Genomic DNA, 17,277 nt, shown 5'->3' with positions numbered 1-17,277 from the left:
AGACTGAATCAGGAAGAGATAGAAAATCTTAACAAACCAATTACTAGTAAGGACATTGAATCAGTAAATAAATGAAGAAAACCCATAACCAGATAGCTTCACTGGTGGATTTTACCAAATATTTAAAGAAGAATTAATGACAATCCTCCTAAACTCTTCCAAAAAATCAAAGAGGAGGAAATACTCCCAAACTCATTTGACAAGGTCATCATTACCCTGATATCAAAGCCAGACAATAACACAAGACTACAGGCCAATATCCCTGATGAAGATAGATGCAAAAATTTTCAATGAAATACTAGCAAACTGAATTCAGCAGTACATTAAAAGGATCATTCACCATCGTCACATAGGAGTTTTCTCTGGGATGTAAGCATGGTTCATGACATGCAAATTAATAGATGTGACATATCAAATTAGAAGAATGAAAGATAAAAACCATATGCTCATCTCAATAGATGCAGAAAGAACATTTGTCAAAATTTTATATCCATTCATGACAAAAAAAAAAAAACTCTTAACAAATTAGGAATAGACAAAGTAGCTCAACATAATAAAGGCCATATGTGACAAACCCACAGCCAACATCATCCTCAATGATGAAAGTTTGCAAGCTTTCTGCCTAAGATCAGGAACAAGACAAGAATGCCCACTTTCTCCACTCATATTCAACACAGTACCAGAAGCCCTAGCCAGAGCCATCAGGTAAGAAAAAATAAAAGGCAGTCAGAATTGGAAAGGAACAAGTAAAATTATTTTTATTTGCAGATTACAAGATTTTATATATAGAAAATCCTGAGGACTCCACTAAAAAAACTGTTAGATCAAGTTAGCAAATTCAGTAAAGTTGTACAAAATCAACATAAAAATTCAGTAGCATTTCCATGCACCAACAAAAAATTATCTGAAAAAGAAAATGATTCTATTCACAATAGCATCAAAACCAAAAAATAATAAAGTACTTTTTGCAGAAAAATAGACACATAGACCAATGAAAGAGAATAGAGAGTCCAGAAATAAACCCCTGCATATACAGTCAACCAGTATATGAGAAGGAAGCCAAGAACATTCAGTGGGGAAATGATAGTCTCTTCAATAAATGGTGTTGGGAAAACTGGATAGCTACATGGAGAACAATGAAATTGGACTCCTATCTTACAGCACTCAAAAATTAACTCAGAATGGACTGGCCTTAAAATAAGACCAGCTACTGTAAAATTTCTAAAAGAAAACATGGGGGGGGGGCGCCTGGGTGGCTCAGTTGGTTGAGCAACTGCCTTCGGCTCAGGTCATGATCCCAGAGTCCTGGGATCAAGTCCCACATTGGGCTCCTGGCTCAGCGGGGAGCCTGCTTCTCCCTCTGACCCTATCCCCTCTCATGCTGTTTCTCTCTCTCTCTCTCTCTCTCTCAAATAAATAAATAAATAAATAATCTTTAAAAAAAAAAAAAAGAAAACATAGGGGAAAAGCTCCTTGACATTCGTCTTGGCAGTGACGTTTTTGGATATGACACCAAAAATACTAGCAGCAAAAGCAAAAATCAACAAGCACGACCACATTAAACTACAAAGCTCTGCACAGCAAAAGAAATAATCAACAAAATGAAAAGGCAACCTATGGAATGGGAGAAAACATTTGCAAACCATATATCAGATAAGGGGGTAATATGTATGCACATATAAATATATAAAGAACTCACTCAACTCAATAACAACAACAACAAAAATAAGCAATTGAACTGAAAAAAATGAGCAGAGGAAGTGAACAGACATTTTTCCAAAGAAGACATGTAAATGGCCAGTAACTTACCTGAAGAGTTCCCAGCATCACTAATCATCAGGAAATGCAAATCAAAACCACAAAGAGAGATTATCTGTGACCCCTGTGACAAGGGCTGTCATCAAGAAGACAGGAGATAACAAGTGTTGGGAAGATATGGGGAACAGGGAGCCCCAGTGCATGGCCGGCAGTATGCAAAATCGTTTAGCCACTCTGGAGACGGAGTGGAGGTTCCTCAGAAAACTAAAAACAGAAATACCATATGACCCAGCAGTCCCACTTGTGGGTATCTATCCAAAGGAACCGAAAACAGGAATTTGAAGAGGTATGTGCACTCCCATGTTTATTTCAGCGTTATTCACAATAGCCAAGATATAGAAACAACCTAAGTATCCATAAACAGATAAAGAAAATGTGGTGTGTGTGTATATATATATATATATATTTATATATGTATATATATACAATAAAATATTATTATATTATTCAGTCATGAGAAAAAATGAAATCCTGCCATTTGCAACAACATGGATGGACTTTGAAGGCATTGTGCTAAGTGAGATAAGTCAGACAGAGAAAGGAAATATTATATGATATCACTTACATGTGCAATCTAAAAAAGCTGAACTCAAAAAAACAGACTATAATGGTGGTTATGAGGGGCTGGAGGCTGGGGGAATTGGGGAGATGTTATTTAAGGGTACAGACTTACAACAAGCAAGTATGTTCTGGAGATCTAATGCACAGCATAGTGATTACAGTCAATAATACTGTATTGTAAACTTCAAAGTTACTAAGAGACTAGATCTTAACTGTTCTCACCACAAGAAAGAAATGATGATTGTGTGACCTGATAGAGGTGTTAACTAACACTATGGTGGTAATCATATCACAACATATAAATGCATTAAATCAACTCACTGTACATCTTCAATCTTGGCATGTTATATGTCAATTATAAAAAATAAATTAAATAATAACACATTAACAAAAGACATGAAATGAAAAAATAATTTAGATAAATGTATCATTAAGCCATTGATCAGTGGTAAATTAGCTTTAGAAGACTTGGTTTTAGGTCAATTAATTCTTGGCCAAAGGCATGTTCTTAGATTTTCAACACATCGATTCTATATGGAGGGGCAGGGTGAGAGGTTGGGAAGTCTCTTGAAGCTGTATGCAATCTTTCGACAATAAGTGGTTATTGAAGAAATAGTGTGCTCTTTATCTTTGATCTTTTAACTCTCCTGATCTCACCATCCTTGTCATGTGGGACAGTTACACAAAGGATTAAAAATAGATGAAAAAACATTAGTTTTCAGTGTGATCTAAGCTTATTTACCTTCCAGATACTATTAAGAACATCGTACGTATATGACACTAGTCTCTTTTTTCAGGAATAACTTAAAAATGCAACTTCTTCTTTTTTTAAAAACAGTCCTTAGGCAATTGTCTTATCCTTATTGTGGAAAAGAGTGTATTGTGGAAAAGTTCCCTTGCAAGTCAGAGTACTTTTGGTAACAAAGACTTTACACTCATAGGACCTTACTTCTTGGCCTCCTCCAAAAGACGACTGGCTAAAGGCCCTGGCCTCTGGGGAATTTGAGATCCAATAGGAAAAGTAAAGGGTTAACCATCTGGTTTCCTGTAATTAGGTTAATTTGTCACCAAATTTAGAGACTCCAGGGTTTGGAAATATTCCAACGGAAGTTGTTTTATTTTCTTACTTGTTAAGCTTCACTGACCAAAAGGAACCTCAGTCCCCCAGAAGTAAATAAAAGGCCCTGTGTTTCACTATCCCTGATCACTCACCTTTCTACTGGGCATTCCACCATGAGACTCCATTCCCTTCTTTCTGTGCTCTTCCTCTTTGTGACTATAATACCAAAAGGTAAGACGGTGAATAATTGTAGGTTTCTTAGGAGATGGTGAAGAACTGTGGGTTTCTTAGGACGTCCACTGGGATGCTCAATGATACTGTGGCGATTTTAACTCAGACCCTAATGCTCAGCCTTAGGGAATCAGAAGTCCATCATGATCATCTCCCTTAGAACTGATGAGGCCAAAAATGCAAAACCAAAGATTTCCATCAACAGAAAATGAGATCCAAGAGCTCCATGCTTAGAAAGTAGGGCCCAAATAAAGATAGAGGTGGAGAAGCTGTGACATATGACTTAAGGCTTAGCAAACAAATCAAGTAGCCTTTACCAGGCCCCAATCTCCAAAAAGGAGAGTGCAAATGGCAGCTCTTGGTTCAAACTTGGCTAGTGAATGGAAGTGATGTAGAGTCTACTGGTGAGGAATATTTGTGAAGGGTAAAAGTTAGGTCCTTAAGACAGAGCTCCACAAGAAAGGATTGCATTAAGTTATAAAAAAGCAACAGGGAGTAGGGGAATTTGGAAAAAGCATAAACAGTGGAATAAAGCATCAGCGGCAAAATTTTAAGCATAGGAAAAATATGAAAAAAGCATTTTAAGAATATGAGTTATATTTTTAGGACCCATGATTCAGAAGTTTGAATATGAAAATGTAGAATCAAAGGAAAAGGGGAATGTAATTATCTTCAGGCTGGTTCAACCAGATCCTCATAAGAACTGATAATTCCTCTCTCCACTGTTATGACAGGATGTTCACAACTCTCGAAATAATGTCTGTGGTCATTAAACACAGATGAGGTCTGGATAACTCTCTTACTTTGTTGGTTCATCTCTAAGATTCTTTTAAGTATAATCAACAACACTCACTTGTTTGATCTTTGCCTCCTCTGTGGCTCTCTTGGGATCTACCTGACATACGTTGTCTCCAACTGAAGGAGTTCACGTAATTCTCATTTGGTTCTCAGTTTTGTCACAAGAAGACACAGCTGCAGGGACACCACACTTGCAGTGACATCTAATGGAAAATCATACAATGATCATGCCTTAACATTAGAAGGCAATTTAATGGTGAATTCTTTAATTGTACAGATAAGAGAATCCATGTCTACCTAAAAAATATGATTTTGCTGGTCAACTGGTAGTGGCAACACTGCAGCTAGAACCATCTTTAATCTGGGTCAGTGTTGGTTCCATCAATCTACAGGTGTGGATATGCCCATAAAATGTAACCCTGATTTCTCTCAGAGTTTTTACCTCAAAATCTCCTAACTAAATATTGAGGAATCTAAGGAGATCCCTATATTTCCTCTTTTGGAAGATATAATGTCTGTGAAACATCTTATTTCACTTACCTCCATATTCTTCCCTTCACTGTTTGAGCTAAGCATGTCAAATGGGCTAAATGTTCTGCCATTACTGTTGGCCTATTAATCCTAGTCTTTAGATTCTCCTGATCTGTGTTCCTTAAAGTCAGATAAACTGCTCTCAATTCTGAAAGCATTTGCCATAAGAGAATTATGGCTGCACAGTTGATGAGTGAATAGGATTTGCTCATGCTTGCCCTCCACCATCTGAGCTAAATTCAGCTCAACGTAAATCACTGTCTCCTCCCCAAAGTCAGAGCCCGTGTTACTAGCTGGGTCTTTTTTTAAAAAAGGTTAACAAGGGACAGATCTCCTTGAAGTAGACTTTAGCCAAAACTCACCATTCTAGTGGGAAAAGGGACAACAATAGTTCGGGTGTATGAGGGAAGCACATTGAGAAAAAGGCTGTCCTGGGGCGAAGGCCAGAAATGATTTATGGTAAAATAGGATTCTAGGTAATCTAGGCCTAACATTTAGAGAAGTTAACACGATAATGACAAGACTGGATACTCACAAAAATAGTGCATCCAAAAGTAAGATAGTAGTAGATACTAGATAATCTAAAACAGACTGAGGCCAAGAGGTTTTAGAAGGAATAGAAGAGAGAGAATGTGTGTGGGGTCAAAGAGTACCTTATTGCATTCAATGGCAACAAATATTTACTGAGCACCTCTTATTATTCACACGCTGGGTCATTCACACCACACCCAGGATACGATGGAGTACAAAAGAAAGTCTCTTCCCACTATAGAAGACAGACATTAGTCAAATGATTACACAAATGAATATATAATTATAAATTTTAATAAGCATGATGGAGAGGAACAGAGTACTACGAGTGCCCCTAACATGTGGTCATTGTCTTGTTTGCAACGTTGGAGACTTCCTTGAGGCATGCCTTTTGAGCCCAAAGCAGAAAGATAAATGTTAGTTGATGAATCGCTTGCGAGATGCAGTGAACACTGCTGGCAAAGGAGGATGCCAATGCAATGTCACTGATGGAGAAGAGAGTACAGTGTGCCAAGGAACTGCAAGAAGGCTGCCGCGTTAGTTGGGTACAAACTAGCGCTAGTTCGTACTAGCAAATGTGCCAGGCGTTTCATGGAATTATGTGAAAGTAGAAGTTGGCACCAAGGCTAAGTCTGTAGGGGGGCATTTTAAGAACAAGGAGGACAAGGCAGTCAGACTTTATACTTGGGTAATAGAAATTACTTATCTAAATCACACAGGGGTTCTCGATTTATGCACACAAGCTAGGCTTATGAATGGGTTCTCAGCAGCCTGCAAGCTTGACAGGTCCCCTTGACACATCTTCCCTTTGTTTCACCATTTCAATGGTCCTGTCCTCAGAGTCTGGCTTCCTGGTTCCACTGCAGAAGGAGTTTCAAATTTACAGTAGCTTCCTAATCCTGGGAGAATCTAATTCCTAATCTTGGGAGAATCATCTTTTGAGGTAAACACCTGGAATTAAGCCTGACAAACCACCAGCAACTGTGTGAAAATAGAGAAAATGTATCAATAACAATCATAAGGAATTAGGAAATCAAAATTCCTAACTTTTCCATCTTATAATTCCTGTGACCTAATGGTAAATAAGCCAGATCTAGCTCTCTGTGGATTCTCTCAGTCATGATCATGCTCAGACTGTGCTCTCTCTCTCTGTCAAATAAATAAATAAAATATTTTTTAAAAATCAAATAAAAAAGGTCCCTGTTTTCATGAAGGAAATTTCCCCAAAGAAACTACATAATCTAAACAAGAAAATGTTGGTTTATCAACCTACAGTCCAATGAATATTAAGTGATCACTACTCGAGCATATATTTTCATATGTCTCTCAGAAAGAGTCCATGACATTCTAGAAAAGAATATATACATATTTTGCATATATGATATATATATGTAAGTTTATATATGTATGTATATATATATATATATACACACACACACATGCATATATCTGCTTGAGAGTAGGGGCATAAAGAGGTTAGAATGGCATAATGCTTTCCTTTAAAAGATTTATTTATTTGAGAGAGAGAGAGTGGGGGAAGGGGCTGAGGGAGAAGGATAGAGAGAATCTCAAGTAGACTCCTTGATGAGTGTGGATCCTGACTCAGGGCTCAATCCCACGACCCATGAGATCATGACCTGAGCCAAAATCACTAGTTGGATGCTCAACTGACTGAACCACCCAGGTGCCCCAGAATGGCATAACTCTTAAATTGATTGATTAACCCCCTGAGAATTAAGACAATTATAGCATTCTTCTTATACTGACTCTGGAGAATAACATAATATTTACACAGACCACATTGGACAGGAGCAGAGTACAGCTTGAACTCTATATTACCTACAGAAAAGAAAACTGCCAATCTATTTCTTAGCTGATAAAGTTCCAGGAAGAGTCCACCCCATCCAAACCCTGTTCCCCACCTCCCCTCACCACAAGAAATAGAACCGCTAATAACTCAGTGAGTTCTTATGCTGAGAAAATCATGTCCTTTTTGAGGTTAGATGTATATTCTCTTATTTGGTCTTTCATTTTAGTGTGATTCTAAGTTGTTCCCATTTCACGTATGGAAATGTATGTTGTGATGCTGTATGAAGTAAGCACCTACATCTTCTTTTCCCAACAGCAATGATTAAATACGTATCCCTTCTCCCACTGCATCTAATATAACCATTATAACACATTAATATCATATAAATTCCGAAATCTATTAGATCATTCTCTTCAATTGTTCTATATATCTACGATTATGCCAGTGAGTGAAAATAAGTGTCAATTCTCTCCCTTCCTTGTGAACCAGGTAATTTAATATATACCTTCTTGACTTGATGTAGTGCCTGGGAACGAACATATGCCCTAGTCAATGTTAGAAGGGAGATTATAACTCTTGGGCTTCCTGTTCAGATAACACCTCCTTAAATCAAGCTTCGTATTCAGTAGAGAGCACATCACTGGAAGGATGAATTGCTCTGATCCTTTTGATTCAAGCAAGAGGCATCTGCCAAGAAGAGAGAATGGTGCTACCCTAGACCACGGACCGTATCAGGAAGTTGAACTTTCCAGTACAATGCGTGACAAGACTACCCTGCTGCTTCTTACTTTCGTTAGGACACCTGAAAATGTCCCCATATGTTACACTAAGCACCTGGATGAGATTATCAGGGACTAACGTCTATTAATGAACATGAATAGAGTGTGTCTTTTATGTAACATCCACCGGGATCCACAGGGCAAAGAAGGAACCCTCATTACACCTGAAAGGCTACCAGAAGAACCCGAAGACTATAGGAAGCTCCTCCCTTGGGGTGCACACTTAGTTATGTGCTTCTCAGTGGCCAAATGAATTAGAAAAACAGATACACTTAAGGAAATACTTTTCAGCTTTTGAGAGAAATTCTTTTCATGTATCTACAGATAAGTGGCATTTGACAACATAGAAAATGTGTTCTTTACCTAGTCCTGCAATGGGGAAATTAGGTAAGGTGGACTCTACAGGATTGGTAAACTCTCTATAAAAGGTGCTAGACACGTTCCATAGGACAAGGATGCTGTAAGCATGGATGGGGTTATCAGCACAGATAGGAGACGGAAGGATGGATACTTCCTTTGAAATCGTGGTTTTTAGTGAAGGTATTGGCATTTGGTGCAGGACAGTTCACTAGGTAGGAAATCCAATAACCTTGTTCTTTACCCACTAAATACCAAGGGTACCTCCCCAGTCCTGGTGGCAACAATAAATCGATCCAATATTTCAAAATGCACTGCCCCAGATGAGGACAACTCTCTCGAAGCTTCTAGAAATCAGCCTGCCCACTCCAAGATGTGTATAGTCCTGCACTCTTAGCCCTCCTCCCCACAAAAAGCACCTCTTTTGCTGAAACACCTGATCTTTTCCAATAAGAAATACCATCTCTTCTATCCCAAGGCCATCCTTCTATAAATTTATTGCTCTGTGTGCATGACTAATAATGTGATGGTCATTTAATCTGCTGATGATTTAATGATGTCAAATCTCTTTCTGTGCAGCAAGGACTGGCGTTATTCCGGGGCAGAAACAGTGTGTTCTTTTGAAAGGGGTGTGCAAAGATGGAGGATGCACCACCATAGACGATACCATTGGTGAATGCAATGATGAGAAAAAGTGTTGTAGAAAGTGGTGGATATTTTTTCCCTATGCAACACCGGTTCCCAAAGGAAAATCTCCTTAGTGGGAACAAACTAGAAGCCCTTCAAACTCCAGAACACACGGATAAGTTTTGCAGAGCCCTATTTAACCCGCCTTGTTTGTCTCCCTTGACTGGAAATAAATGTCCTAAATCCACATGTACTTATCCCTGGGGAATTTCTTCCTGATGCACATAAAAGCCTCTTAGGAACTACAAGACAAAACTACATAAGAGAGGAATCTCATGCCCTCAAGGTATTTATAGAACATTTCTTAAAAATGATAAAGATAGAAACTTGAAATAGGCAAAAAAGTAAGGATGTGAAATAGCAGTAGGTTATGTTTGATCATCTCAAGTGGATTATCAACCTTCCACACCACCTGATTCTGGACAAATACCATCGCATGACTAATAGAGACTTCTGGGAGTGATGGGGATGAAGGTATCCTAGCCACGTGGTCTTCCGGACACTGCCCCTGGGAACTAGGCACACTGCACCAGTCTCAGCAACACTGGCCTGAGGCTGGCCTCCCCTCCTCGTCAGACAGCCCCGGGGGACAGAACAGGACAGCTGCTCCCGGCAAGTAGGCTCTCTGCTCAGGGGAGCTGGATTGCTGACAAGCTGAGAGAGAATCTAGCATGCCCTGGTAGTCCTTTCTAGATTCACCATCAGATAATTCCACCTGCTGGCTGGAATAATTCCCACCATAATCCTAATAATTCTGGATAATTTCTACTTTATGGCTAAGCAAATTCAAGGGCGAGAGGCCAGGAATGTTACATGACATGAGGTCCACAAAGATGGAAACAATTACCCCACAAACAAAATTCAAGGCTTTCTTTTCTTTTCTTTTCTAAGATCTTATCTCTTTTATTTATTTGAGAGAGAGTGTGTGAGTGGAAGGGAGAGCGAGAGAGGATCTGAAGCAGGCTCCACGCTGAGCTCAGAGCCCGATGCGGGGCTCCATCCCACAACTGTGAGATCATGACCTGAGCTGAAGCCAAGAGTAGGAAGTTTAACCGCTTAACCAACTGAGCCACCCAAGCACCCCAAGGCTTTTCGTTTCTTGACCAGATAAATGTCTTGCACACAAAAGCTCCCTTCCTCCCTACCTGTGTGGCCAGGATACCACATCACGATCTTCTAACACCCTGTGTTGATGATGGCAGGGTCTTGAATCAGTCATATTTAAGTTAAAACTGTAGTTCCCGGGCGCCTGGGTGGCTCAGTTAAGTGACTGCCTTCGGCTCAGGTCATGATCCTGGAGTCCCGGGATCGAGTCCCGCATCAGGCTCCCTGCTCGGTGGGGAGCCTGCTTCTCCCTCTGACCCTCCCCCCTCTCATGTGCTCTCTGTCTCTCTCATTCTCTCTGTCTCAAATAAATAAATAAAATCTTAAAAAACAAAAAAAAACAAAACTGTAGTTCCCTTGCTTACCAGTCACATGACTCTGAACTATTTATTTAACCTTCATTTGCCTTGAAATTCTTCTTCAATAAATGAGTGAAATAAACAGTTTAACTTCTGGGCTTGTTGTAAGGATTAACTGAGATCAAGTACACAAAGCACTTGGAGCAGGCACGGTGAGACCCAAGGGAGGTCGGCCAACGGTCGTGTCCCTTTTCTCTTGTCACTGAAACCCCAGAGGGGAAAGAAATCATTGTACTTTGACTATCTATTTAATATCTTACCTCTGAAATAACTAGTGGAGATTGCATCCTACTCTGCTTGTGTAGGCCTGTAAGTGGGATCCGGTTATGATGCTATGATGCAAATAACAAGTCAAAGTACTTTGACATAGTACTTTGACTTGTTATTATTTTATCATATGAGGCATAGATTACCAGTTTAAAATAATGCCACAAAATATAATTAAGATTGAAAGAATATATGGGGAAACAACTATTTCTTTGATATTTCAGAAGAAACCAGAGCAACATCTGTGAAAGTTATAGTTTGTATTATAATTACCATTACCTGCTGATATTCAAAACTTTATCTGTTTAGTAAATACATCTGATTACTCCTATGAAAACCAAAATTAAATAAGAAAGTTAGAAAAAAATTAAAAGAAAGTTTCATCATGATTGATAACTGAGCTGACATTTCAGTAGCATTAGATAATCCTTTCTCATGACATAATAGATTAAAATAAGTAACAATATCAAGGGGAGGGAGTGACAGGACAAAGGAAGCTAGAATTTTATTTTATTAATGGTGTGGTGGATGGCTAGCATCTCTGAGAAATGATTTCTCCCAGATCCTCGGCTCTTCTCTGTTCTTCCTGACCTTGAGATCCCATAAAGATTTCAAAGGTTTCCTTTAGGTTCTGTATTATTATTTAAAATGCTGCTAGGCACATACTCACCAATGCACAGAGTAACTCTTGGTTTCAAACCAAGAGTGTGTATATGTGGAAACACATACAAAATGCAACTTGAAATCACTAGCCGTAGAAAAATGCAATAAGCCATAATTGAAACCAGTATATTTTGTTAACAATGTATTGACTGGAACATTAATGATACTTCAGAGTGTCTCCTCTCTTTCAATTCAGAAGGACTGACATGAACAGCCTATGCCCTTTGTCTAGGTTAGACCAAGTTGGGGCATCATTTGAAATGTCTGATTGCCCGAGTGAAGAGTAACATAGCATCACAACCAGATCCCACTTACAGGCCTACACAAGCAGAGTAGGATGCAATCTCCACTAGTTATTTCAGAGGTAAGATATTAAATATTTTATTGTAATTCAAATATGTTTTCTGGAAGAGGTAATAATAATGAACAGTTATCCTTTGCTAATATGCTCACATATTTTCAGCTAGTGGTTAGCTACTGCATTATTTCAGAAGTGCTGGAAACAGTATTAAAGAATATCAGTTAAATATTCAAGAATATCAGTGATTTGGAATCAGGAGGCCTTGACTCTAGATTCCAGGGCAACAATGTCCAATAGAACTTTCAACGATGATGGGAACTCTCTACTTCTGCATTGTCCACTGGCCACACGTGGTTACGGAGCATTTGAAAACGTGGCCAGGGACTGAGAGGATGACTTTTTATTTTATCTTAATTAATCTTAATGTAAATAGCCACATGTGCTTAGTGACTCATGTCACAGGGCAGAGCTTTTGAGCACTGAGCCTGTGCAGTGACACACGGATGAAGGACCAGGACTCTGGACCAGAACGAAGTCCACCTGCACTCAAATCTCAACTCCATTCCCACTAGTTGACCCTTTTGTGCCTCAGTCCTATTCTGGAAAAACAAGGATGACCGTAGCATTTTCTTCATTGTTATGAGGATCACATGCACTTGCATATAAAAAGTTCCAAGACAAGTTTTGGCGTTTATCCTGAGGGCAATGCTCACTCATCCTGGGTTCTCTGGGGCTGGTGAGGAACGTGAAGGGGAGGGCCATTTGAGACCCTGGGTAAGCAGCTCCAGTTCCTTCCTAGTTTCATCCTAGAAGTCACCTTCCAGTCCCTGAAACTATTACATTAGTTTTCTTACGAGTTCAAAGAGCTCTGTCTGGAAGGTACTGAGACTCACAACTTAGGACATGATTTTCTGCAAGGAAAGTTACACTGGATAAATATGTTCCCACACACTGAGGAAAAGTTTGAGAATTAAAAAAATCACAAGCCAAAATTTGTCAGCTCCCTTGTGAATCATCTGGAGACATTTTATTCCTAAACTGCCTATATGATTGATACCTGTCGGAACTATTAGAAGTGCCCTTGAAACAAGAAAGGAATGCACAAAAGAAAAGGATCATGTGTTGGCTGAAAGGACACAACCTCGAAGGTAGACTCCATCCCATGTGGGAACAAACTGGAAAATCTCTGGCTGAAATGAGCCTCCTCTTCTCAGCCTGGTATTCTCCACAAAGAATAAAATACTATACATTGGAAACTCAGTTGGGTTGACATGATTCCTATTCTAAAATCTGAGAAGCCTTGGGGAGTAAGAGGACCTTTAAATCTTCCTTCTTTCACTGTGAATCAGTTTTATGATATTGTTTTCTTCCCAGCCTGACCTACAATCAAGCCACTCAGAAGATAGGAATTTGGGAGGAACCAAAGAAGACACTCATGCGTATCTGAATGCTGGTGCTTGGGGGAATGAGACTGGGCATCTGAGCTAAAGGGAGAAAGGTAAGTTTAGAAAGACTTAATCACACTTGTAGCACATGAGGAAAGGATGCTTTGGTCAAGCCAACTAGAGGCTGAGAGTGAAGTACAACTTTGGGGAAATATTAGAATAATTGGCAATAATAATGCAATGAGTTGCCTTTTCTTACCACTCCTTACTTTTCACCTGATAAAATCCCATACATCCCTTCAGGGATAGTGCAATTGTCAGACCTCTGCTTAGCCTTCCCCCGATGCACTCCAAATTCTTCTCAAAAGCCAAATCACTCTCTCTCCTTTATGTTTCTATACACACTGCACATACCTCCACTGAGGTATTCACCAACTTCAATTTGGCTCAGAAGTTTCTCAATTTACGGAGTCCTTAATGTCTCATTATTTTCACAGCACTCTGGACCAAAAGAAATACCTAATGGTTTTGTTATTAAGTAATTAGTTCCAAATTACTTAATAAGTATCTATGTTCTGACAACACAGTAACCATTTGAAAAAATAATGCACACAAATTGAAAGGAAAAGCAATATTTAAATATAACTTTTAAATAAGCAACCTACTGGGACACCTGGGTGGCTCAGTCGGTTAAATGACTGACTCTGGGTTTAAGCTCAGGTCCTTGAGATCAAGTCCTGCGTCAGGCTCTGCGCTCAGTGCTCAGAGTCTGCCTGGAGTTTCTTTCTCTCCCTCTGCCCTTCCCCCACTGCATGCCTGTGCACACTCACTCTCTCTCTCAAATAAAAAAATAAATCTTAAAAAGAAAAGCAACCTACTGACTAAATGTATCTGTGTGGCTATGGGGCACTGAACAGCTTCTCAAATCTTGGACACAGATTAGACTCTACCACCCTCATTTCCTGCGCCACGTTGGTTTTCCATGTGGCTCTTAATTTTTATCACAGCATCCAGTGCAAACCCCCTTGAACGAGGTCTCATGTCACTGAAAGGAATGTCAGTAGGGTCTGATGTACTTTGGGTCAAAGTACAGTAGGGTCAAAGTACTTTGAGTTAGTCATTCATGCGGCGTCCAACAAATACTCAGCTTCTGACTTTCCCTTGAATTTTTAAAAAATATTTCATGGTAACCCTGGGATTGGCTGGGGAGCGCAGGGACATCTTGTCACAGGGTTTGTGGACCCCTTCTTCAGGTGTTTTTTAAACGTCTACCCTTTGCCCCAGATGATGAGCATCCTGAGGACGAGGATTGTGTCTTATCTGCAGCTTGTATGTGCAGCTTGCCACACTGTGAGTTATTAAAAATTGTTGAATCAATGGATGATATGAGATGAGTGGACACCGGCCATGATTTTCGGGTTTTACTGCTACAATAGATGACCCGCAAGAACTTACCTATTGCATTTCATTGATGAACCAGAGCAAGTTGTTACTGCCTGGGTGCGGAACAAGAAGGCTGAAAACTGACACGTTAGGAATGTGGCTCAAGCCAGCAGAGGGAGTTTCTCAGTGCCTGGCCAGAGAGGCAACAATGAGCACTGGAGACAGGATCTTACATTTACTTCCTGCTGAACTTGGCCTGGACAACAAGAGTACTTTCTCCGACCCTGTAAAAATTGTGCACTCAGTGGCAGAAGAGACTTCACCAGCAACACCAAACGTTCTGCACAGAGTGATGCTCTCCTCTGAATGCTGAGTGGGACATGACTGGGATCCCTCAGCCCAGGGGCCCAACCTGATCCTCACCAACCAGTTTCTTGCTAGATGCTGGGAGGGTTCTGGGAAACTATCTTCATGGTTTATCACTTTTAGTCTATTGTTCAACACTAGTTAATGTTTTATTATTTTTTTGAAGATTTATTTATTATGATTTTTTAGAAGGAGAGAGTGTGAGTGGGGGGAGGGTCAGAGGGAGAAGGAGAGAATCTCCAGCAGACTCCCCTCTGAGCGTGGAGCCCAACAAGGGGCTCGATCCCAGGACCCTGAAATCATGACCTGAGCTGAAACCAAGAGGCGGATGCTCAACCAACTGAGCCACTCAGGTGCCCCAACACGAGTTAATGTTCTAAACACCATTTCCTAAGGTATTTTCTGAGAAACATCACTGTTCTGGGAGATGTTAATAAATATGCCACGATACATAGGTTATGGCTATACACATTTGAGAGCCACGAGACACCAAATCCAGCTCTTGGGAGAGTCACAACAAAAATCAGCCTATTACAAAGAAAAAGTCAAACTCTCACTCTTCACAGATGACATGATACTTCATGTGGAAAACCCAAAAGACTCCATCTCAAAATTGCTAGAACCCATACAGGAATTAAGCAACATAGCAGGCTATAAAATCAATACACAGAAATTGGTTACATTGCTATACACTAAGAATGCAATAGAATAAAGAGAAATTAAGAAATCAATCCCATTTACAATGGCCAAAACGCAGAAGATACCTAGGAATAAATCTAACCAAAGAGGTAAAGGATCCGTACTCTAAAAACTACAGAACACCCATGAAAGAAATTGAGGAAGACACAAAGACATTGAAAAACATTCCATGCTCATGGATTGGAAGAATAAATATTGTTAAAATGTCTATGCTACCCAGAGCAGTCTACACATTCAGTGCAATCCCTACCAAAATATCATCGACATTTTTCACAGAGCTGGAACAAACAATCCTAAAATTTGTATGGAACCAGAAAAGACCCTGAATAGCCAGAGGAATGTTGAAAAAGAAAACCAAAGTTGGTGGTATCATAATGCCTGACTTCAAGCTCTATTACAAAGCTGTGATCACCAAAACAGTATGGTACTGGAACAAAAACAGACACATAGATCATTGGAACAGAATAGAGAATCCAGAAATGGACCCTCAACTCTATGGTCAGCTAATCTTTGACAAATCAGGAAAGAATATCCAATGGAAAAAGGACAGTCTCTTCAACAAATGGTTTTGGGAAAATTGGACAGCCACATGTAGAAGAATGAAACTGGACCATTTTCTTACACCATATACAAAGATAAACTCAAAATGGATGGAAGGCCTAAATGTGAGACAGGAATCCATCAAAATCCTGAGGAGAACATAGGCAGCAACCTCTTCAACCTTGGCCACAGCAACTTCTTGCTAGACAACATCTTCAAAGGCAAGGGAAACAAATGCAAAAATGAACTATTGGGACTTCATCAAGATAAAAAGCTTCTGCACAGCAAAGGAAAGAGTCAACAAAACTAAAAGGCAACCTAGGAATGGGAAAAGATATTTGCAAATGACATATCAGATAAAGGGCTAGTATACAAGATCTATAAAGAACTTATGAAATTCAACACCCAAAAAGCAAAGAATCCAGTCAAAAAATGGGCAGAAGACATGAACAGACATTTCTCCAAAGAAGACCTACAAATGGTCAAGAGACACATGAAAAAAAATGCTCCACATCACTTGGCATCAGGGAAATACAAATCAAAACCACAATGAGATACCACCTCACATCAGTCAGAATGGCTAAAATTGACAAGACAGGAAACAAAAAGTGTTGGTGAGGATGTGGAGAAAGGGGAACCATTTTACACTGTTGGTGGGACTGCAAGCTGGTACAGCCACTCTGGAAAACACTATGGAGGTTCCTCAAGAAGCTAAATATAGATCTACCCTGTGACCCAGCAATTGCACTCCTGGGTATTTACCCCAAAGATACAAAGTTATTGATCTGAAGGGGCACCTGCACCCCAATGTTTATAGCAGCAATATCCACAAATAGCCAAACTGTGGAAAGTGCAGAGATGTCCATCTACAGATGAATGGATAAAGAAGATGTGGTCCATATATACAATGGAATATTACTCAGTCATCAAAAGGATGAATACCTACCATTTGCATTAACGTGGATGGAACTGGAGGGTATTATGCTGAGCAAAATAAGTCAGTCAGAGAAGGACAATTATATGGTTTCACTCATATGTGGAATATGA

General features: G+C 39.7%; 1 protein-coding gene across 1 annotated transcript; it reads left to right on the top strand.

The window, feature by feature from the left end:
* Positions 1-3,612: 3,612 nt before the first annotated feature.
* On the top strand, positions 3,613-9,237 carry LOC118009880 (beta-defensin 130B-like). Its single transcript, XM_035003878.1, has 2 exons — positions 3,613-3,670; positions 9,056-9,237. Exons 1-2 carry the CDS (start codon positions 3,613-3,615, stop codon positions 9,235-9,237), a joined length of 240 nt encoding a protein of 79 aa, XP_034859769.1.
* The last annotated feature ends 8,040 nt before the right edge of the window (positions 9,238-17,277 follow it).

This window comes from Mirounga leonina, unplaced genomic scaffold (genome assembly GCF_011800145.1).
Source record: "Mirounga leonina isolate KUSES-001 unplaced genomic scaffold, KU_Mleo_1.0 Mir_128, whole genome shotgun sequence".
Classification (NCBI taxonomy): domain Eukaryota; kingdom Metazoa; phylum Chordata; class Mammalia; order Carnivora; family Phocidae; genus Mirounga; species Mirounga leonina.
Note: the sequence above shows the minus strand (reverse complement) of the source record. Positions and strands in the feature narration are given on the sequence as shown.

Excerpts from the sequence above, each read along its gene's own strand:
- LOC118009880 (XM_035003878.1), top strand. The coding sequence starts at position 3,613 with ATGAGACTCCATTCCCTTCTTTCTGTGCTCTTCCTCTTTGTGACTATA. Across the intron at positions 3,671-9,055 it reads TGTGACTATAATACCAAAAG|CAAGGACTGGCGTTATTCCG; the intron begins GTAAGACGGTGA and ends CTTTCTGTGCAG.